At 40.4% G+C, this 22,579-nt stretch overlaps 3 protein-coding genes across 6 annotated transcripts in view; all 3 read right to left on the reverse strand.

Annotated features, from left to right (window-relative positions):
- Positions 1-11,064, reverse strand: part of smtnb (smoothelin b) — a 35,032-nt gene extending 23,968 nt beyond the window's left edge. For 2 of the 3 annotated variants that reach the window (XM_088375048.1, XM_088375047.1), the window contains exon 1: positions 10,742-11,063. In XM_088375048.1, the coding sequence (XP_088231174.1) occupies positions 10,742-10,801 (60 nt within the window). In that variant the 5' untranslated portion in view covers positions 10,802-11,063. Of the gene's footprint in view, positions 1-10,741 lie in introns of all 3 variants that reach the window. The other variant, XM_088375046.1, reaches the window with a different exon arrangement.
- Positions 11,065-11,682: 618 nt separating this feature from the next.
- Positions 11,683-17,476, reverse strand: trafd1 (TRAF-type zinc finger domain containing 1). The gene is made up of 12 exons (XM_088377102.1): positions 17,044-17,476; positions 16,758-16,806; positions 16,538-16,673; positions 16,351-16,404; positions 14,873-15,305; positions 14,286-14,549; positions 14,124-14,188; positions 13,437-13,688; positions 13,165-13,297; positions 12,845-13,061; positions 12,680-12,737; positions 11,683-12,431 (listed from the first exon to the last, which is right to left on the reverse strand). The coding sequence occupies exons 2-12, from the start codon at positions 16,790-16,792 to the stop codon at positions 12,393-12,395; spliced, it is 1,686 nt and encodes a 561-aa protein (XP_088233228.1). The 5' UTR covers positions 16,793-16,806; positions 17,044-17,476; the 3' UTR covers positions 11,683-12,392.
- A 426-nt stretch (positions 17,477-17,902) lies between these two features.
- On the reverse strand, positions 17,903-22,458 carry LOC148398036 (MOB kinase activator 1A). 2 transcript variants are annotated; one of them, XM_088376891.1, is made up of 6 exons: positions 22,270-22,458; positions 21,337-21,500; positions 20,937-21,030; positions 20,302-20,435; positions 19,688-19,851; positions 17,903-19,443 (listed from the first exon to the last, which is right to left on the reverse strand). In XM_088376891.1, exons 1-6 carry the CDS (start codon positions 22,281-22,283, stop codon positions 19,366-19,368), a joined length of 648 nt encoding a protein of 215 aa, XP_088233017.1. In that variant the 5' UTR covers positions 22,284-22,458; the 3' UTR covers positions 17,903-19,365. The 2 variants fall into 2 exon arrangements, with proteins under 2 accessions (XP_088233017.1, XP_088233016.1); XM_088376890.1 differs by having other exon boundaries at positions 21,337-21,503.
- Positions 22,459-22,579: the final 121 nt, after the last annotated feature.

The raw sequence follows: 22,579 nt of genomic DNA on the forward strand, positions 1-22,579 counted from the left end.
GGGAGCTGAATGATTGAGGTGCAGACATAACAAGGCGTCACACAGTCAACCATTTTTTTTTTTGCTATACTGTTTTCTAAATTATAGTCACATTACAAAAAATTGCAGTCTTTACAGCTTGAGCTGCACTGACTAAAAAAAAATCCTGAATGTTGCTGGAAAAATACAAGACTGTGCTGCCAGTTCTAGTCTGACAGTGGCAGTCGTGTAACAGAGTTGACCAATAACGTCATTACGTTGATGGGCCGGGAAAGTGATAACAAGCACAGACTCATTGACTGCAACAATAGATACACAAGCAAAGTCCAATGTGACAATAAAAAGTTGTATCAAAAAACACAATCTGTGTTTGTTAATATGGTTACAGATGAGTTTCAAATACCAGTATACGTATTGTCCCTTTTTTAACAACAACAAATAAATAAAATAAATAATATAAATAAAATACAAGAGACTCCTCATCCTCAAAAATTAGACATAACTAATTGCACAATAGGTTTCATGCACAAGATCATACATAGCGGATTATTTTATTTAGAACGTTGGTAAGATAGCTACAATAAATACAACAATAAATACATTGATGTCAAACATCTTTCGCTCCCAATCAAAGCTGAGCATTGCGTTTCTAAAGCCAGAATGTTTGCTCCTGCGCTTCTCTTCAATTTCATTAGAGTGTGCAGGTATACAGAATGAAGTAGCCGGTGAGAGCGGATTGGTGCTGACAAGTGCACACTGCCCAGACCTCTAATGTGAGGAGATTAGTCCAACCAGGTTAGGAAAAACACAAACAGCTGCTGAGCGCTCTCCAGGCCTCACATTTTTGTTTCATCACTTCAGGCTAATTTAAGAGCGCTACTAATTTTCTAATAATTACAAGACGTGAGGCTTTGTGAGCTGTGAGCAGCAGAGGGTAGAGGTGTGCTGTGTGGGGTCACAAGAGAGACAGATCTTTCTTATGGCAGACAGCGGGAGCCTGTCAACACATGCCGAGGTGAGGTGAGTGATCCAAGGAGGGTTGAGAAGTCCTCACACTCAGCTGCACTCTTACAGGGTATCCTGCTGCTTCAGCCCAAAATGTGCAGCAGAGGAACACCTCTTCATACCAGCTTGCTGGATGTGGTTGTTAGGCCAAACTGGGGGTCGCCTCCCCATATGAGGAGGCGGGATCTCACCAAGGATGACAAGTGGTTTTTGAGGTCTCGCTGCGGTTTTTGACAAAAATATGCAGTCGCTGAGAGTCGCTCTTGCGCCGTCATTCGTGGAAATTTAAAGTAACTGAGACAAACAAGTGAACACGTGCCGAAGAGGAAAGATCAGAAGAGGGAGGAGAAGGAAAAGAGTGGTAATCGTTAACAGCATAGAGGTATGCTGACGAGGATATAAGGGAGAATGAAGTTGGGATTGTCTTTGCCTAAAAATGGGCAGAGGAGAACTGGGCGGGAAAGGGGACAGGTCATTCCTCACATTCCTGCTGACTCACAAGGAAAGAGATGTTAGTAGACTCAGAAACTGGGGTCAACTTGCTTTTTATTTAAACAGCAGGGAATGGCGTGAGGAGGGGACCCGGTCTGACACTTTCAATCCAAAGACAAAGTACAGGCACACGCACATTTTTTTTTACATTTCAAACTCCAAGTTTCAGAGTCCCCTGAGAATTGGGCCTTGGTTGACTTTACAACTGGAAGAAACACCTTGAAATCTTGATAACAAAACGTATCGGGACTTTGACACAAATTCAAACTAGTTGATGTTTAAAATGAGCCAATAAGGACACAGTACCTTTGGATTGGTTCCTACGTTTAAAGTTGACACATTACCGACCTGGCACAAAGCCAACTGCTGCAACGTTCTTCCTCCAGGCATTTGAAAGAGAGCAAGGGGAAAAATACGACCAATACTGTCCCGGCACTGTAAAGTAATGAGTGACCATGACGACAGCAAATAAAACACCTCAGACAGGAGCACATGCCAACAAAAACAAGAATAGCCGTTAAAGAACCAGAGGGTGAAATGAGTCCAGATGCAGAGGCCTTCACACAGTGAAGGAAAGCAGTGTGTCACGGGAAATCTGAGAGGAAACTTCTGTTTACATGGCAGCAACACCTTTATGCCAGTGACCAAGTCTCAAGGCATTTTTCAAAATGAACCAATACAACTCCGTGTATGCATCGAAAACATTCATTGTAAGAGGGTAGCCGTTGAGCACATACAGAACTGCTTTTCACACCACCCTGCTTGCCAACAAAACGCCAGAACTCATACACAAGTGGGTCACACTCAAACACTCAAGCTCGTGAAAAGGTTAAGTCTCATCATGCAACAGTCTGAGCTACCTGTCAACAACCGACACACCTACCAGGGGGCCCTGACTAGATAGGATGTTGGCAAAGAGGAAGGTGGAGGACGTGTATGAGTGACAAAATGACAGGAGATCAAACAAACTAGGTCACTAATTGCAGATGATATTACATACTAATGATAGTGTTAGTTTCAGAGTCTCACATGCATGCTTGGAATAAACCAGAAAGGCAGGATGTGATTTGGCAAGATACTAGTCTAAGTAATGTTGTGATGCTGGCAGGCCACCTCCAAATGTCTGACTGAGCAGCTCAATCAATCACAGTCGATTAAGGTCCGTTGGTGGTTGACTTTAATCCCATCCAGGTGGCAAAATGCTCCGGCTCGCCGCCTTTTGCACACACTCTAGACCACGGAGGGAACTGAATTTTAACATACGCAAGGTCAGTTTAGTTTATTGGGCCAAAAGCGGAATGTGGTCAAACGTGGCAGATGCTTAAAGTTACTCAGGTAGACAAAACATCAGAAAGGTACAATTACGTGAGTCTTTAAGCTGCGTTTTAATTAGCAGATGTCGGCACAAGATTGGAACGAACTGAAAAACAAACGGACCACTCAACTCAATTACCATATATAGAAAAAAGAAATAGTACAGTGTTAAACTGCATACATAAATCTGAACACTTAGACGACCTTTAAACGGAACAATTTGGACTAAAACCAAAAATTCTTGTGGTGAAGGCATCTCTAAATTCACACGAAAACATCTCACCAAAGAACTCAGGCAAGCTGTCTGCTTATTTTCGATTGTGTGGTTAATTTGTGAGGCCACCAAAGAATGTGTATCTCTCAGAGATGGAAATATGATGCTGACTACAGAAGCCAAAATAAGTGGCAATACAGACGGACGTAATTAGACAATAATAGCATGAAGATGAAAAGAATCGAAAGTCAGGAAAGTCCGGAATCGGTCAGCTGGTTTAATTCTGTCAGTACAGTGACCACACATTTTTCAACCTAACCCCCCCTGGGAGTCCTGCACAGCGTTTTGGTCTCTTATGCATTATAATTTGCTTCACCACAAGGAGGAGAAGGTACTTGCAGTTGAAGCCACTTAAACACTCACAGTCTATATGTGAGCGAAATCTTCCTGAAAACTCACTGAACCTGTCTGGACCCTTCAAGTCGACCTTTTGACTCCCATTTTGTGTCGCGTTACGTTTGCAGCACCACATCGACTCACTAATTTGTGATATTTGATGAAAGACCACACAGATGCACACGTGCAATTCAGCATGCAGGTGCACGGGTATCACGGGTGCTCCACAGAGGCTGGAATAATCATTTCCAGAGCACGTTAAGGTTAGAGTGCATCCAGGCAGCAGATGGGATCAGTGAGCTTTTAGCTCTCTGGTGTCAAGACCAGAGGTTTTGCCTTATAAGGACAGAAGACACTTCTTGTAGCAATGCTTCAGGGTGAGTTACTTGCTACCACTGTAGACGCTGTCCAAATGCAGACATTCAGATGAGCGCTTTCAAGAATACATGAAAGAAAAAAAAAAGTGTACACCCTCAAATGATTTGTCTCAAAATGAGGTCAAATTCAATTCCGGGAAGAAAACAATGAGTGCAGACAGAAGGCAAGTGCACACCCTGTTGGAAAGTGGGAAAGAAGTCAGAAAAGAGGAGAGCCCTTCAAGGCAATCCGTTTCATAGATGAGGGAGTTTCGCTTGCCTCACAGCTGGAAGCTCAACAAAGAAATGAACTCGATTCAAGGTGGAGCCGCATTGTAGTGCAGAGCCCACCGGGCCTGCATAGTGTGGAAACAAGACTGAACAGGGACTGCTGATGAATAAAAGTTGAAAGATTAAATGTACTTGTGGCAACGTGCTTGCTTTGACTGAAGCTCCACGTGCCGGGAAGATAAGATTTCAAGCATAGCTAGTATGTAGATGCGAGGACAGACAGAGACATGGGAAAACACTGTCCCGCTTTCCAGTCCACAGAGCAGAAACAAAGACTGGGACACATGGCGGAATGCATGGATGTTAGGGGGGGGCATAAATGACATTCTATAGAACACAATAGATGAATACACTGAAAGACTATTTCAATTTGTGATGCAAAGTGTTGCGTTACGGTGTTTAAAATTGGGGCATAATAGTGACCTTGTAGGTTCAAGCCACACTAAATTTACAACCTCCGGATAAACAATGGGCTCCAAAGTAAATTTGGCCTAAATGGAACAAATATTTCCGTGTTCCCAAACAGTTTTGGGCCAATAAAATCTTTTTTTTTTTTTTTAGTGTGCTGGAACAAGAGGCAAAAACAACACTTAAAAGTTGAAAGATTCTATGAAGCATTGATCAACTCAATATTTATTTTAAGCAATTGAAGTATTTAATGATACATGTTTCATTTTCTTTTAAGACTGCACTTTAAAAATGGTTGTTTCCGAGGTTAAGGAGTCTTGCTTCTCTCATTAGAGACCAAGAAGAAAACTGGGAAGGAGAGTACAGAACGTTTACAGATAAGATGGCATTTTCCTGAGTGGTTACCACATGGGAAATGGGGCTTCTTCTCATTGAAAAATGCTAGCATGCCAGTTTCTGCTGAATATGGATAAGCCTCAGCAGGAAACACATAAATTATTAGTCCAAACAGATGCGCGCTGACTCAACTTTAATAAGAGTGATGAAACTTGTGCCACTTGAACCGATGAGCTATGTTTGATATCTCCAGAAGCCCGAAGCATTAAGAAAAGTGAGCTAAAAATCCAAACATCAACATCCCCCTGATGACTCCTGCAAGATGTGAGGAAATGACTCTTTCCTCTGAGATTTCATCTCGCAATCTACATTTATTGGTCCCCATGCCACATGTTCTGTCTCTTAGATTCTTAGTAGAATCCTCTGCCTCACTATTGTTTAAGTAAAAATATATTCACTATTTTCCAAATATAAATATTTATTTATTGCATTTAATGACAGAAAAACATCAAAAAGAAATCCTACACTTATTCACATTTTTTTTTTTTTTTTTTACTTCATGGGTCCTACCTGAAAGTGTGGTCACAGCTGTGACTACAGAATTTGACATATGCAAGTAATGCGACTCAGCTGGATGTAGTAACAACAACAACACTGTTGTCGTCCACGGTGGCTGTTTTGCTTGTGCCTCTACTTTGTCCACGGCGAGTTTCTATTTTTTTGCATAAATATAATTTTTCATTCTTTTAAAAGGCGCTGCCCTTGTATCTTGTATTTGCCGATGGCTCTAAATGATTACTCAATTACTCAAATATATTTGATTAGTTTGATAAGGGATTAATTTTGACATCTATCGCGGAGATTGCGGGACAGAAATTCTTGGTTAGTAACAAAAAAATAAATAAATACGGTATGAGCATCAGAACATATGTGTAAGCATGGCAGGATAGCATTGCTAGATGTTTTAGACAAAAAGCAGCATTGTGTGCACTTTGTCAAACTTGTAATTCACTTACTGTAAGAATGTAATCACATTAGCACACCAACACAACCGACATCCATCTCTGGGACATTTATTTGGTCATCTACGTGTTTAACTGCCACGTTATGCCATTACGGGACAATGATACTGCCGTAATAGTAACACAGCACTTCTTATTAAAGAGCAGCATTCGAAAATGACAAAACAAATGCTCGCTTGGGTGATGGAAAAAAGAGCTGAACTTTAATTCAACCTCAGGCTGAGAGGAAAGATTTACTAAAGTATAGATGGAAGGGAAAAGTTGCATTGTTTCAGTGCAATAAACTCAAAGCCCCAAAAGTAAATATAGACTTTGAGGCGTATAAGACGGAAACCAAATATGACCATTTATAGTTGTAGTGACAAAAGAGGTTTCCTGTTGAATCCAAGAAACTCATTCTATGACTTCTTATCTCTGTGCTGTGTTATTGGGATAGGTCGGAGATGTCAAAGCTTTTTGTTCGAAGAGAACATTTCCTCACTGCTAAAACTGATTATGGACATTTACAAGTGCATTATATAGGAAATATGCTATGCTGCCCCGCTAATATGTATACATCTGTAAGAATGATGGTGGGCTTGGGGGAACAAAATTAGGCTTTCCATCATGCAGACCAAACTTATGATTCTTCCTTGAGCTCCAGATGGTCTTATTATAGCTTTTCTGCAAATAACTTTCTTCAGATTTTATATTCACTGAAATGGTTTTATGGTTAGACATTACATGTCGCACATCTGTTGCTTTGGTATGTTCATAAAAATCTGCTCTGCGTGAAGGACATTTATGGACAACAGGGTAAAAATATCAGAATAGAATGAGACTAATTTATTGAAGCAATGGTAAAGTTCATTATTGTTGTTTCCATGTTGCTGACATGTTATATAATACAGCACAGTTTGGCTGATTTATTGCTCCCCTGTTGATGAGGCTGACATTTTTCAACATGTCTCTTGGGGGGGGACAACAGAGAGCTGACAAGCAAACTCATTCATCCACTCTCACTGTGCTAAAATGCACACAAGTCCAGAGAGGGTCATAAAATAAAGGCCGGAGAGGTGCGGTATATCACGGGGGCCTGATCACAGCACAAAGCTGCTACATCTTAAACATACAAATACTTCAAGATCACCAGGGAGAGGGGACCACAACTGGTAGGAATAATTACAAACCAATGTGCCAGGCATCCAGCGTGGGAGATCAGCCTAAGAGGTGCCATGCTCAGAAAGACCCCCTATGGTGGCCATGTTTCTTCCAAAATGACTGCATTAATAACGAGCAGGAAGAAGAAAGTCAATCTTCATTCTTTTGATGTTGTAAAGCAGGTTTGAGGAGCTAATAAGGAGTTTGAAGCAGCTTGCCATATGCCGCGCTCAGTAAACCACCTGCTCGTCTTACAGGTTTGACTTCCTGCATAGCCCACATATTGATAGTTTCCATTCTCCAAGCTGCAAAGCCATTTTCTCAAAGGCCAGGATGAATTATTTTTAATTACAGTTTGTTGGTGTACTTGATGCTTAGCTATTTTGTCAACATACAAAGTAAATGTTACAAAATTTGGAGTGCTGTCAACGCTTCCCCAAAAAACGTTTCAGCACTCAGATGAAGGGAAAATGCACTTTTTTTTTTTGCATGAGAGCACTGCGTGTGCAGGTTTAGCAAAACAAAACAAAAATAAGGACTAATTCACCTTTTCTGTATCTACTTTTTACTGGACCTTGGGGTAGGGGTTATAGCGCCACCTGTTGCTTTGGAGTGTTTGACAGCCCACAACTTTTTCCATTCACTTTTTATTTGAATATTTGTAACTATTGAGCAGGGATTTTCATTTCCAGAGCGGGGAGAAAAACATTTGAAACTGCTCAAGTGGGGTAGTACACAGTAGCTTAAACTGGTGATTTAGTTGGACGAGCTTGAGCTTGAATTCTGCCATCCAGACGGATGACCACACATGCTGTGCATCAGCCACACAAACTTGGACACCAACTGGTTATTTTTTGGGGGATATTCAAATAGTAGTGGGCGAGCAAAAAGAAAAATGTTGGTTGCCATGGAGGGGATTAGATGCGCAAATAAAAAGCAACCAGCGCTCTGAATAGATGAGTGGCGATGGGATTAGCGGCTTTAGAGAGGCCGCCATATGACCTCCTGACCGCTTAGTTCATCAAGTACAACACAGGATGGGAGCGTGTGCTCATTAATAGCTGCACCACCAAGAACTTCAATGAAAACCGTACCAAGAGCCATGTTGAAACCGGATAGCAGTCCCACGGGGATGTGGAGAGTGGAAAATGTGGACTCTTCTGTCACCACAAACATGTTGAGTGAGAATGTGGGAGTTTGCTGACCTATAAGGGTGATCACGTTTGAGGAAGCACAACAGGATGGAGAAGCTCACTCGCCATTGAGCTCTTGCTGTGATTAACTCAGCATCACATGATGACAAAAGTCTTGGATACTAGCGTCTGCCTCATTTCATTGTTTTGCTCCAGCACTCTACAGCGCCATTCTTAAAGACAGGTTCTGCATATGTATAAGAGAAGACTCAGGAAAAAAAAAAGTTGCTTTTGAATAAAGAGGTGCTGACTTCAGGCAAATACCAGACGACACCATGAAGTGATCGCCAGTCAAACAGAGCATCACTTCCACTCACATTCACAATTCCACACAATGGGAACTGAGGCCTTGATTCCTACACGGACATCAGACGCCAGGGACCATGAACCAAATCCCCCTGGTGAGAAAAATCCAAGTTCATCATTACTCCCACAGCTCTGCCCTTTGCCTTTTTAAATAGACTCATAAAGTGTCTGATCAAAGCATTCAGGACTTTAATTACAGCTATTACACTGAAAGGGGGGGAAATATGGTAAAGTTTATCTCTTTGGTGATTTAGGAAGAACTTGGCAAGATGATTACAATTTGGAAAAATAGCACAATAAAAGGTCAAGAGAACATTACATTTTTTCCCCCTTTGTTCTAGAGTAAACAAATGTTTTCTTGTCTTAATGAGTGAGAGCTAAGCAGAGAAATCAAAATGTGAGTTTTTTTAAAACTAATTCTTGGGAAAGGAAGCTTGTGAGAATAAAGTATTTTAGAAGTGAACACACACACAGTTGTCTCTTGACAGTAGGCAGTCACCAACTGAGCCTTGGTTGTCAAATGTATTACTTGCACCACATTACACTCAATTGTGCATAATCAAGCTGACATTTGTTTATTACGATGCAGAATTATCATTTGTGGTATGAAAAATACAAAAGGAGGACCTTATTAAATCACATAACTGAGCACAGATATAGCAATTAGCCACCCCCCTCCGAAAAAAGCTATTCTGCCCTAATATGAAGTGGTTAAATTCTTTTCACAGGTGTACAACAGTCATAAATATTACTTTACAAAAGTGTGAATAAAGATTTATGATGACCTCCGAGCAGATCATTGTGATAAGTCAATTAGCTCCTAAGGCAAAATCTAAACAAATCACAGGTTGACAATCTTCCTGGAAAAGATTGTGTTACAACCTGAGGCATTCATCTAGATTGTAATTTGAATACCTCTGCCAGTGTCAATCAAAAGTGCACATTATCACCTTTGTAAAGGTGGAACTCTAATAGAGCTTGTGTAATGGATCTAATTATATTGTGCAGGTATGTCAAAATGTTGTGGTCAGTGAAAATTGTTCGAGTATTAAAAGAATTAAAAAGGTTCAAGGCAGCCAGAGCTCAGATGGATAAATGTACAAATGTTGCATAACGATACGAGTTGTGCTGGAGGCAAGTGAGTCAAACTGCCTCGGAAATATCCCCCATGTCCTCCAGGTGTCGTTCGGAAAAAATGTTGCACTCTAATATATTCAAGACATGACTAAAGTCAATAAACGAAGATGCAGACACTTATCAATGAGTGATATCATGTCTGAGCAGAACCAACGTGGAGTTACACAACAGAGAGGAACTTGCTGTACTTTGATTTCATTTGATTACTCACCCATTGCATACTTAAGAATGCAGACATGCCTCAATTTCACATGACTAATCTCTGTGACTCCTACTACTCTAGAGAATATACATGAACACAGTTTACAAATGCAGCAAGGTGCAAATTGTTACCATTTTTGCATTGCAGTTCTGAGGTTAGGCTTTGAATCTCGTCTACAGTGCTTGTTCTCGCTTGAGTTCTAGGTTTTTAAATTATAGTGGCTTCCTGCCTAATGCCAAAAACATGGATCTGAGGCAAATTGAGGACTCTATATTGTTTGTAGTTGTTTGGTTGTACCGGTTTGTACCTGACATCTAGTGGAAATTAGCTGGCGGGCTCCAGTTCACCCGCAATTGAGACTATAATAAATACTAATAAAATAATCAAAAGTCTCTTGTTTAGTTGACATTGGTGAGTGACTGGAATAATTTTGTCCGACTTTTGGAAAACAATGAACCCACATTGCTCCATCGGCTCTCTTCCAAAGAAGTCCTCTGAATAAAGTTTACTGCATGTAAACAAATGCAATTTAAAAAACATACAATGGAAATTTTTGTGGAATTTGAGACAAAAGTCACCAATTCGGATCTAGTGTGCCGATACACTGTCTTGACAGTTCATCAGGTCTGCCACAAGCAATTATCTAATTGTATTTAATTGTTCCACAAATTATTTAATCACCATATATCTTGGTCCAGCTATCCATACTTATAATGGAAAAACAACAACAAATTATTAAGTATTATTAATTTAGATGTACTTTTTTCTTTCATGTGACATTTATCTATAGTAAAATAGGTGCAATGTCCAAATTAAAGTTGACGGACGCTCATATGAAAACACAACACGGTCTGCAAGAGAGCTGTCGACGAACTTCCAGAGTAGATGCAGTGATAAACAAGGGCATCCACGTTCTTTGGCAGCAGGAGGAAATCATCTTGTCTACTCACCAAAGCTCGGAGAGAAGACTCATCCAAGGCAGCATAACTTTCCTGGGACATTTTAGACATGTTGTCTCGTTATCACACTCAGGTGACGTGCAACCTTCTGAGGCTTCAGTCCCACGTAGATGAGACTTCTTGACTCCCGACGACGACGTTCCACCTGTTCAACTTTGCTGGCAGATTTTGATCAAGTGTCTTTCCTCTATTTTACTTTGCGAGGGTAATTTTAAAAGTTGGAAAATGAGCTTTTCAAGAAGAGAGCATTTTGCAGATCAGCGCGCTGAGTGAAAGTATGAAGCCGCCACACGTTCACTCAACGGGAAATGTTGGCCGCTTTTTGAACTGCACAATCAGAGTGGACGATGTAAGCCCCGCCCCTTCTGGGGCCGGACGGCTGCTGCTCCCCGCGAGCGTTTAAAGCGCACCACTTCGTGGAACGATTTACAACCGTACAAAAATAAAGACATTTTTCAAATCTGACAATCGCAGTTGAGCATATATCCGATATCATACTTGAGCATATAGAAATGGAATGCTACACATTGTACTGGGAGGCAATAATGGAAATAAACGTCACTAAAACATCTGCATATGCGCATTAATTATCTTACTAATGAGGACAAAGAGCAGTAATAGAATATTGCATAAATGCTCTGTAAAACGCAAGACTTGTGCATTGGAGGTGATTAGTGGCCCAAATCCCATGGAGCCTGCTTAAACTACTATAAAGCATTACCATAAATCCAGACCATTAGAGGGGATATGTTGTTTTTGTTTCAGTGAAAGCCAGACAAAATAAATATGCATATTTTGGATTGGATTATCATTGTAAATCATAAGCCCAAAAGGAAAACATGCATTCACACTCAAGTACCAAAATGATACTTTACTTTTGTTTGTTGTCCATAACTGCGCATTTGTGTTCTTTGAAATCAGAGCACAAACTGTAGACGTGAACATTTATTGACGTTACAAAACACCTAAAGAGAGTCACAGAGTTGAGAGCATTGACATGGTCACGGTACACAGAGAATGATCATCCACATGCATGAACAAACACCAAACCAGGAGATTTCACCATTCACTTGTTCCTCTCTGGTACGATTTCCATATTTGACTCATAGTTGATCATCTCTTTGAACAAATGATTTGCTGCATCGTTCAGACATTTGTGGCACATGAGTACAATTACACAGTATACTGTAATTGCATTTCTTTGATATAAAACCTTTTTTTTTTTTTTTTAATCCATGACACGTAATGTAAATGGAGACCAAACAGGAGACAGCAGAAAAAGTAATTGCAACGAGACAAATCTAAGGATACGGTGAAATCCATCAAATATTAGCTAAATTACTAATGTATATTTAATGGTATAAAAACACACAAATTGAAGAGTCTATTAAGGTTAACATGAAGAAATAATCAAATTAGGGATGGTGAATAAAAATGCTTGCAACAAATCAAAACAATTTTAGTATCAGCTGAGACAAATGTAGAATATTCATAGCAAAACCAAATCAACCTCAGTTATTAAATGTAAAGTGGTGTTGCTGCTGACACAGGCACTTATCAGATATATTTCAGATTTTTAAACATGGACAGAAACAAAAAGCAGAGAGCGAATAAACATCTTTGTTGCCGCATGTTGCAGTACTCATTCTTCCTGCTGATCTTCGTTCTGCTTCTTAGGGAGCTGTGAATGGAAGAAAGGTCAATAAAAAAACAAAAATCAGTGCCAAATAAAATTGTCTAGACTCTAAAGGGGGAAATCCACCCTTCAAAAGAATTTAAACATTGCTTTTATACCTCCTCATTAAACTGGCAGCTTACAATGTGAAATGGCTGACTGTATGTTTCACATTAGCTTGTTCACATGGCGCTTGCAACAATCTTTTTGCTCCAAACAAAGCCAAATGACGGAGCTTAAAATTTTAACGGTACCTTTGTTAACACATTCCTTCTGTTTCCTCTCCCTTCTTTGTTCTCTGTTGAATGAAGTCTGACACATGCAAAAAATAAATAAAAAGACGTCACTTCTCACATCTGGTGTTTTAGCACAAAATGTTCAGATAACTATGCTTATGATTACGTGTCTATTAAACGTACCCCTTTAGATAGTCCGCGCCTGGCTTGTCAGAGTCCAAGAAAGATGAAAGCGCTCCTTCTGTTTCTCTGCCATGCTGAGCTCTGTTCTGTGCTGAAACCTCACAGTTGGATGTTTTTCTCTGACTCGGCCGCCCAATGTAGCCTCTTTGCCACTCCCTTTGGTTTTGTCCAGGTGGGACAGCTCCAGCCAATCCAAGATCTTCATCTGAGACGTCACCTATATGCGAAACAAACATCTCTCAAGCTCTCAAAGTGGTTTCCATGGCTTAGAATTGTCAACTGCCTTTTTAGCATTTATAGTAACACTATCATGACACAACCTTGGTGCTTTATTCTCCTGTGAAAATCTGGAGATGTTTGTCCAAACGCGTCCTTGGCTTGAGTTTTTTTGAAAGATGCTTTTGTCATATTGTTAAGTGGAAAGGCGGTCTGAGGGCGCATGTCACATTTGTCCTGTATGGGAAAAGACATACATAGAAATAAGGTCAAAAGACAGGAAGCTGATGTAAAGAGAGGGCACATTGGCGTTTTTATCTAAGTAACAGGAAGCTGATCATTAGGAGTTGGCGAACCAACCAGCGGAGCGACATACCTGATGATGAAAGACGACAGCCTCCTCCAGCGCAACCCCACAGAATTCGCATGGAATCACCACGTCGCCCTCTAGTGGGCTGGCTGGTGGACTGTAGGAAGCCGGTGAGACGGATCCAGGGAAGGTGGGGATGTTAGAGGCCAGCGTATTTGGGAGGCTGCGCATCATCCCTGTAGCATTCCTGACCTCTTTAGGGGGGGACGGCGGTTGCTTGCTGAAGGACGCAAAAGCAGACGCGGGGCTGCAGCCGGTCTGAAAAACAATTTAAAAAAAAAGTGAAAACTTTTGAAAAAAGACTTTTCTGATGAAATCATTGGCGGACGTCTCGAAAAGATTATCCTGTGGCGTATGTTAACTGTTAAGTGACTTTCCCTCACCTATAATTTTGGACTTGACTTTGTCTTTAAAGAGATAAACAGACATGCAGGCAAAAGCTGCCGATAACCAAAGGTATAAAGATAAAGAGAAGTCTGCTACATAATATCTGACAAGATGTCGCCATTAGTTACACTATATCAAATGATACACAAACAACAGACAATACCAAAGCCATTATGGGGTGGGAGGAAGTTGACATTTCTCTCTTGATGTCTTCACTCCAGTGAAACTTCAACACAACCAAATCGAACTGTTTCTAAAACATTTGTCAGCTTGCTTGTGGGTGATGTTATTAAAATTATGTCAAACCTGGTGCAAAATAAGGTCCTCTTCAGGAAACAGCTCTTCACAAAACTCACAGGGAAGCATGATGTCTGTAAGAAATCATTTACATTCCCGTCAACTGGAGACCATCAAACTGTACTGTTCGAAAGAAACACCGTGGCTGGTTTTTAAGTACTATTTACTTACCTGTCTGATCACGCTCCAGAAGGGCACTTGTGCGAGAGGGGAAGTTGGTGTAGTTGTTGTTGGATGTGGGAAGTTGACAGCCAGCAGAGCTGTTGGGCATCTTTGTGTGGTCCCAGATGTCACTCCAGAGACTGGCTTCTCCACCACCAGCCAAGGACTCGCCGTCCGTCTGCAAGCTGAGGGCCAGCATGTAGTCGAGGCCCGATGAATCCTCGTCTTGAAGTGGCCACGCGCTGCTACGACTCAGGATGTCGTTCTCTTCGACTACAATAATAACAACGGTTCAACCAAACATTGTTCAGCAGAACTGGATGGATATTTTTTTGTAGTTTGATATATCATTTGTAGGTTTGAACATACAATAGTTAATTCTTTCTTGTTATATGCTAAATTTGTGTGAGTGGGTAAAACTAAAAGCATATTAATATCACTATTTTTTACCTGATAGCTGTAGCTCTGTGACAAATGAGGTTCACAGTTTGTACTTTAAAACCTCATTTGTTGCAATTCCATAAAGGAGATAAACTTTATATATATATATATCTATATAGAAAAAAAAGACAGATGAATGAGAAGAATCAACTCACATTGGGCGGATGTCATATTCCTTGGTGCAATATTCTTCCAGTCTGTGCTTCCTTGTCTTGAAGCGTTGTAAAATGTGGACTCAAAAGCGCGGGGAAAGACCTGATGTTTCGCTGCACTGAGGTTGTTCTCCTTGGGGCCTCGCTCTTCGGTTCTGAGGGTGTTTCGGATGGAGTGGCCTTCAAACCAGGCCCCCGGAGGCTGCAGGTCTGCCAGACTGCGACTGGAGTAGCTGTTGTTTCTCTCTTGGAGCAGCGTGGGACTGCCACATAACATCGGATGCAGGGCTTTTTCCCTCAACATGACATTGCACTTGCACTGCGGGCAGGGCTCGGTGCGAGCGCCACAGTAATCCTCATGCTCTCTGGACTGACTGAAAGCAACCTCCAGTTCGCAGTACTGGCATGCCACCAGTCTCTGAGAGCAGTCAGAATTCTACAGGAGGGAAAATTGTGGAAATGCAAAATTAGTGAAGCCACTGAAGGATAAATGCTCAATTTCTTTGTCTTCAAAGACTGTTCTACACTCAGGCAGTTAACAAATGCAGAAAGCCTTTCTGCGTTATAGTCAAAGGTTCTTATTGTAACATTCAGCTAGGAAAAATATTTACACTTTTCTTGGAAGCGACGCTGCTCTGTTTCCTATTCTTTGCAACAGTCTTTCCTTTTCTGTGTTACAGTCGTTTAAGAAATGGTCTGGAAAGGGTCATGCAGTGGGAGGTTCAGTCTGACACCTAACACCACTTTGAGTGGTGTGTTCAGGGAGGCACAGAGTTCATAATACAGAGAGCATATTTCCAAAAGCACCCGAGAGCACTGCCACTGGTCTGCTGCCATCTACTGGTGAAATATAAAATAGGTTTTTGTACATGTCTATTTTCTATCTGTACTGGGGCCAACAGTGCTGACATGCCACACATGATTAATTGAATGTGGGCCGGCGGAAATTTGACCACAGGCCGCATTTGGCTCCCAGGTCGGATTTTGGACATGCCTGCTGTAAATTGTCCATAGGTGTGAATGTGAGTATAAATGGTTGGTTTATATATGCATTGAGCTTGACTAGTGACCATTCCAGGTTGTACCCTCCACCTGCATCTCAACCAAGGTTAGCTGGGATAGATTCCAGTTCACAACTAGTGGCAACTAGTAATAGTGTTAGAACATGGTGGAAAATCCATTTTATAATAACGTCACAATAAGAATTTTTTTTTCCTTGGTGATAAAAAAATCCCTTCTTATGAGAAGTCTTTTGAGAGCAACCTTTTCATGGATGCAGCTAAATTGAATATTCTTTAAGAGCCATTTCAGAATCTGATCCCAAGCTTTTCACTTAAAGACAAATGGCCACAATGAAGGTGACTGCAGCGACTGTATTATTTTAAATATGTTGTAGTGTCAAACAAAAAATAAATACATATATGTATACATCTGTCAATGTCCTGGTGCTAATTGGAATAAAACAGAGAATTAATAAATACCTGGTGAACTTCAATTTGATTCTTATTTATCTTGAGGCCACACTTGCATGTAATCTGTAACGAAAGGGGAAAGCATTGATAACTCAGAATTGTTCAGATGTGTACTATCATTCCTGCTTTGACTATTGCAGCACTCATGCATAATACACAATGTTGCCTACACCTGCAGAATTCTGTATACTATTACCTGGCTATGCTCCTGCTGATTGTGCTCCTGAAGATCCGAGCGTGGCACCGGCTCCTGGCAGACATCACAAAGTGCGATGTTTCTCCGACAGTGGATCTCATGGGTAGTGAAATTTGCTTCCGGAATGTCATGTTTACTACAATATAAAAAGTACTAATAAAAATAGAGCATTTTTCAACCCAAAATAAAAATGCTTGACTAATTTGACTTGTACACTTACCAATTACCGCAGAACTGAGTTTTTTCATTTTCCATGATCCTACTGAAGCCTGCATTTAATTACAACAGTATTACAGCGGTCTTTTGAGAGAAATTAAATCACATCTATTTGAAGCAAAAGACGGTAATAAAAAGACGGTATAGTTAAATCATTAGCTTAGAGATACTACTTTGTTGCATACATAGTACTGCGTAGTCCATTGACTAATCCGAACTATATAATACACACAGTCATGTATTTACATAAGAAAATGACAGTGGTTGACAGATCTTTCACTTCTGCTTACCCGGCTAGTTAGCGTTAGCAGACACAGAAGCGGTCTTCAGTAACGAGGAACAGCAAGCATCTTCACCTGAAGCCAGCGGGAGTGTTTTAACCACATATAAAATATAAATGGCGTTCACACAGGCGCCTGCAGCCCTTCTACGCAGCTTAGCAACGTCGTTAGTGTAGCTTTGCCTGAGCTAATGCTAACCAACTTGGTGCTAGCAAACGAGCCTGGCGATCGGAGCCAAGAAACTATCGCATCATCACAGTTCTGTCAACCGGAACAGGTAAAAGAAGTGATGTTGCACGCCTATAGTCTTACTTAAAGCAACCATGACGGATAATTTGAAATAACAGTAGAGAATAAATTAGAAAATCGCAGACGCAGGCTAATAGCTACAACTCTCGCACGATCATTCAATTTCTTCTTTGCTACGTGAACACAAGTGGAACACTTTACCCAGAGTCTTGTCTTACAGGCGGTCCACGTATGACAAAATGAAGATGTAGAATCCTACTGCAATTTGCATGCACTTTTTTTTATCTGTAAAGAAAACGACAGAATTAAACAACTTAATTATTGCGTAAATTAATTCTGTATTAGCAGTTTAATATATTATCGAGCAAATGAAAACCTTTGTGAATACAACCGAGGGTAAATTAGTAAAGCGTATTTGATTAGTCAAATATACTTCATACTTAAAATTATATTTACGTGTTTTTTTAAATAATACGTAACATTGTGAACAAACTATGTGTAGGAGGGGACTAATTAAAATACAGAAACACATTTTATGTAAGTAAGGGTATCTGCAGTGATCAAATCAATGTCCTGCTCTTTTCAGTACTGTGTACATATACACAAAATAAAAACAGCATTGTCCTTTTATTGTTTTTATTGAGCTTCAAATATGCCAATACCATCATATCAAGACATTTCAATAATGTAAAGGCACAGTTTTATCAGGTAAAAATGCTGATCTTATTTACAGCAAATGTTTGGACACAGTACATTTGTGCACCCCCTACCAGTCAAAATGACCACCAAAGGATTCAATAAAACCGTCTACTTCCTTGCAAGCCCTTGTTCTTTCTCTAATTCTACAAGTACAAAAATATGAAATGTGGCTGGCTACATATGGGACAAGATTTGACAAGTTTCCTGTAATTAAATAAAACTCAAAGGGCTTTTAAGCATTAGAATTACTGAAATATTATGACTAGTTACTGCACCAGATGGCAGCTGCTGGTTCCTGATGTTCTTAAATGTCTATCTCAGGAATTAAGGTCCATTTGCAGTCAATGTTGCCAAATCCAAAAACCATCCATTAGAATCCCAGCTGCAATTGTTTGGTAAAAAGATGGCAGTACACACAGACAGCCCTGCTGCTGTAGCCTGAGTTCAAGACAGGATCACAACCATTATATTTACAATATTTCTGCCCTTTTGGCGCACAGAGGCAATAGTTGTTATCCTTCGGGGAAATAAGTACCAACACTGAGGAAACGCAAGACAACCCAGAGTTCCACAAATGATTGGCACGAAAGAAATAACCCAATAACAAAAAACTAATTTACCTACAAATTTGCATTCAGTCTATATATCATATTTTCACTATACAGCTGTTTACTGGAAGCCCTATTCTGTTTCTTGTATTTTACCTTCTATAATAATGGGAAACAAACCTTATAAAATGGACGAATGCAGTCATACAAGTGAAAAAGGCTTCTTGCAATCACTCGTCAATGCATTGTATTGCTTACATGGCATCAAGCACAGCAACCATCTTCAATTTGCACTAAAAATGTAATGTGATTAGATTCACCCATTTACTTCTTAAAATGTTTCACTTTACACAAACTATATAGCAGTAAGTGATTGAAATGTAAGGATTTGACATTTGTTCAGTCAAAACAGATTGACACTGAATTTATATATATTAAAAAAAAAAAAAAAAAACGTTAACCAGCTTGTAAAGAGCACGCAGCTCATTTCTACTTTCAAAATTTTTTGGTCCAATTAAAAAGTAAACAAAACACTTTTTATCTTATTAATCAGTCCAGCAAATAATACATTGATTACATAATGTTAATTCATATTCAAAAGGACAAAATAAAGATGGGGAGAAGGGTCGGGAGATGTAAAAGACAGCAAATGGATCAAAAGAAATAGTACAATCCAAATGTTCAGCTGAGAGGAATGACAAGAAGGCACACAGAGTTGAGACCTGACGTCACAGAGGTAGCAGAGGCCGAGAGAAGGGGGAGTGGCAAAAAGAAAAAGTGTTCAAAAGCATAAAAGTAACAGCATAAAAGTCAGGAGAGGAGTGTGATATAATGTCTATCTGTCCTTGGAACCGAGCTTCTCGATCAAATCCTGCAGGGGGGCGAGCTCTCGCCGGTCGATAAGGTTGAATTCCTGCAGGTGACATTGACAGAAATATATAAAATATATGGGCTAAGAATAGATATTGAATTCGAAGCCACTCCGTTTTAAAACTTTTTCAACCAGATTTAATGTGACACATCTCAGCAGTCTGCCAACCGCTTCACCCCATTTTTCCCTTCACAATAAGTGGTTGAGCTACACGGAAATGGCTGTAGGACACACTTGCTGCACCATCTCAGTCAAGCAGAAGCTGAAAAGTGGTGCAGGAACCTACCTGGACAAAGAAAATGAAGTGCTTGAAGGAGGTGTTGAGGTGAGCCTCTTCCTGCAGCTGCATCACAGAATCAAAATGCTGATGATAGATGTGTGCATAAACCCTGAAAAGGCGCTTCAGGATGGTTTTGGCCACAGACATGAAGTTCTTGGGAAACGGAACCCCTGCGGTGGAAAACAGATTTTACTTTGTATAAAACGTGATCAAATCTCTAAAGGTCATGTCTGGAATACTGTTTTGTGTGCAATTTGACTGACTTTGTTTCCTCAAACTTTCACCAGATGGTGCTAACTACACTCATCTGAAGAGTCTTAGAGTCCTTTAACACATGACCTCATCACACTGCTCCATATAACTAAAGTCACAAGATTAGTCATTTGTGCTAAGAAGCTGCAGATCTGTCCTCGGGCTGCAGAGTAGTTAAATGATGAATTCTCCCATCTAAATACAGCACTTTGTTTTATGAAAGTATTAATATATGGGGGGAAAAAATTGGTTTCCCTTATGAACACAGAAGAGCACTGATCATTTTGGTGACTTTGCAGCATACATTGCAATGAAGATCCCACAAATCTCATCAGGCAACGTGTCAATCTTCCAAAATCAAATCTTACCAATCTTAGAGGGGAAAAGTGTCTCATCATCCAGCTGATCTTGAACCCATGTCATCAGATAATCAATGTACTTGGGTGCGGAGCATTTGATAGGCTTTTTAATGTTGGTGCCATCAGCCCAGTGGTACTCATATCTGCAAAAGGTGACAAAGTTAAACTCAGCGAGCTTTTAACCTAACAGCAATATGACTGAGAAGTAGAAGATCAGAATGGCTTAAAAGCTCTACATATCAACTGAGTTCATGCAAACTTTGCTTGGCAAGAGATAAGATAAAATATGCAAGGGAGTGGGAAATGCAGGGCTAGCTCTTCTGAATGTGGATATTTCTGATTGCTGCTTCGTGAGCAGGAAGTGAGCCCTTCCTCCTGATTAAACTCTGACCGTCAGAGGATAGAGGAAGTGCCAGATCTAGATTTAAGCAACAAACAGCAAGCGTCTGAAGAGACTGCAAGCCACATTTTAGACCCATAAAGTCTTTCATGCTATTACTAAATTCCCTGGAAATAAACAGATTTTTATAGACAACGGGAATTTGGTGGAGACATTTCTTACAAAATCACCATTTAGATAAGGTGTTGTTGAACTTTTTGGGGTCGAGGGACTCCTTTTTATTCAGTGTGCTCTACTGCCTTACCTGGGGCCAGCAGACATGACTGAGCAGCTGGCCTCAGTACAGAACTCTGTAATGGTGCCGTACAGCATGTTGATCTGGTTGAAGAAATCCACCGCTGAAATCCAGAAAAATGCACTTAATACCTTATGTCATAACAATAATAATAAAAAAACAACAACTCATAAGCACTAAAGTCTAATGGTAGGGTGGGGGGGTGTAGTAATTATGAGAATCAGAATCAGAGAAGGTCCTCGACTGACTCAAGTAATTGCTCTTTTTAAATGTGTTGTTTTGTCTTTATACTGTGGATTTTTACTTGGTGGGTCTGGAACGATATGTCTGTGATACATAGAAGTTCAATGCATCGGTAAACCAATGTCTTTTCCTCAATATGTGGTGTCCCTTTTGTTTTTGCACTCACTGTTGACTGCGATCCACTCATTGAGATCTTCTCCCTCCGGCAGCATGACCGCCTGCCTCAGGTTCCCACTGCCCAGCGTGGCCTCAGCATGTTTCAACAGTTCATACTGATGAGAGCCCTCTGGGATGTTCTTCTTGGGCTTAAAGGTCTTGGATGAGCGACTACTGCTGGAGGTAAACACAAACAGAGCTGAAAGCTGCCTGATACTACAACATAGGTGCGAATGAAAGCACGTGGACTTGTCAAACTTAAAACTAAACGTTTTGGTACAAATCGATTAATTTTATGTCAATAAGATTTAATTTTCATACTCAAAGAATATCAACATTATTTTACTACTTTTAGTTTAGGTATCTCAGGTGCCCTGTTATTGAAAGTCCCTTGGAAGATTTTAAGCAAAACTGTGCGAGACAACATTTGTTAAGGTAGAATTCTCGACATAGGTATTAGATCGATAAATGTGAAAGTGTACTTGCTGTACATGAAATGTGTCACCACAGACAATGGTCAAAAGAGTGGGTCAATTAAATGCCTCAGACATAACTAAGCAGAATGGTGTTAAATAAGTGACAACTAACATGTAGATAGAGATAAATGGTTACGAATGTTCACAATATCATTCGGATTACACGTCAGACGAAAGCAACCCAACTCAAAGCTAGCATTAACGGTCTAGCTAGCATGGAAGTTATAATTAAATGGCGGCTGGCTGAAAAGACGAAATGAGCACATAAAACGCATTCCGATGAATAATAATAACCTTTTTACTACAAAGTAGTTTACACCGTCATCGCAATGGTGTTAAGTTGTTTTTAAGCAAGGGTGTCTTCTAGTTATAAGTTACTTCCCCTGCTGGAACTTTAGCTAACGTTAACCGCAAGCGCCGAGGACAAAATTAGATCACGAGTTAGAATGTTTGTCACGTCTACTTACAATAGAAAGCTCATCTTGGCGAAGCGGTCGTCGGAGTGGCTCGATTAAAACTCCACGCTTCCGTTTAGCGGCGCTGGGGATTGTTATTTTGGCAAGGCAACGGTCTCGTACGTGTTGTTCGCTAACAGCTAACATCAACTGCACCCACCGAGGTTCTTCCTCTGGCGACGAGAGGGCAACACTGTCGCCCCCTGTTGGATACATGAGAAACCACTGACGTATGATGAAATGGACTTTACGCCTGACATAAGACATCTGTCTTTTCTCATCATTCAGTAAACATTAACATGACCAGCAAATTGCTACAGAA

The sequence above is a fragment of the Syngnathus floridae genome, chromosome 5, assembly GCF_059516105.1.
Source record: "Syngnathus floridae isolate MCC-2025c chromosome 5, RoL_Sflo_1.0, whole genome shotgun sequence".
Taxonomy (NCBI): domain Eukaryota; kingdom Metazoa; phylum Chordata; class Actinopteri; order Syngnathiformes; family Syngnathidae; genus Syngnathus; species Syngnathus floridae.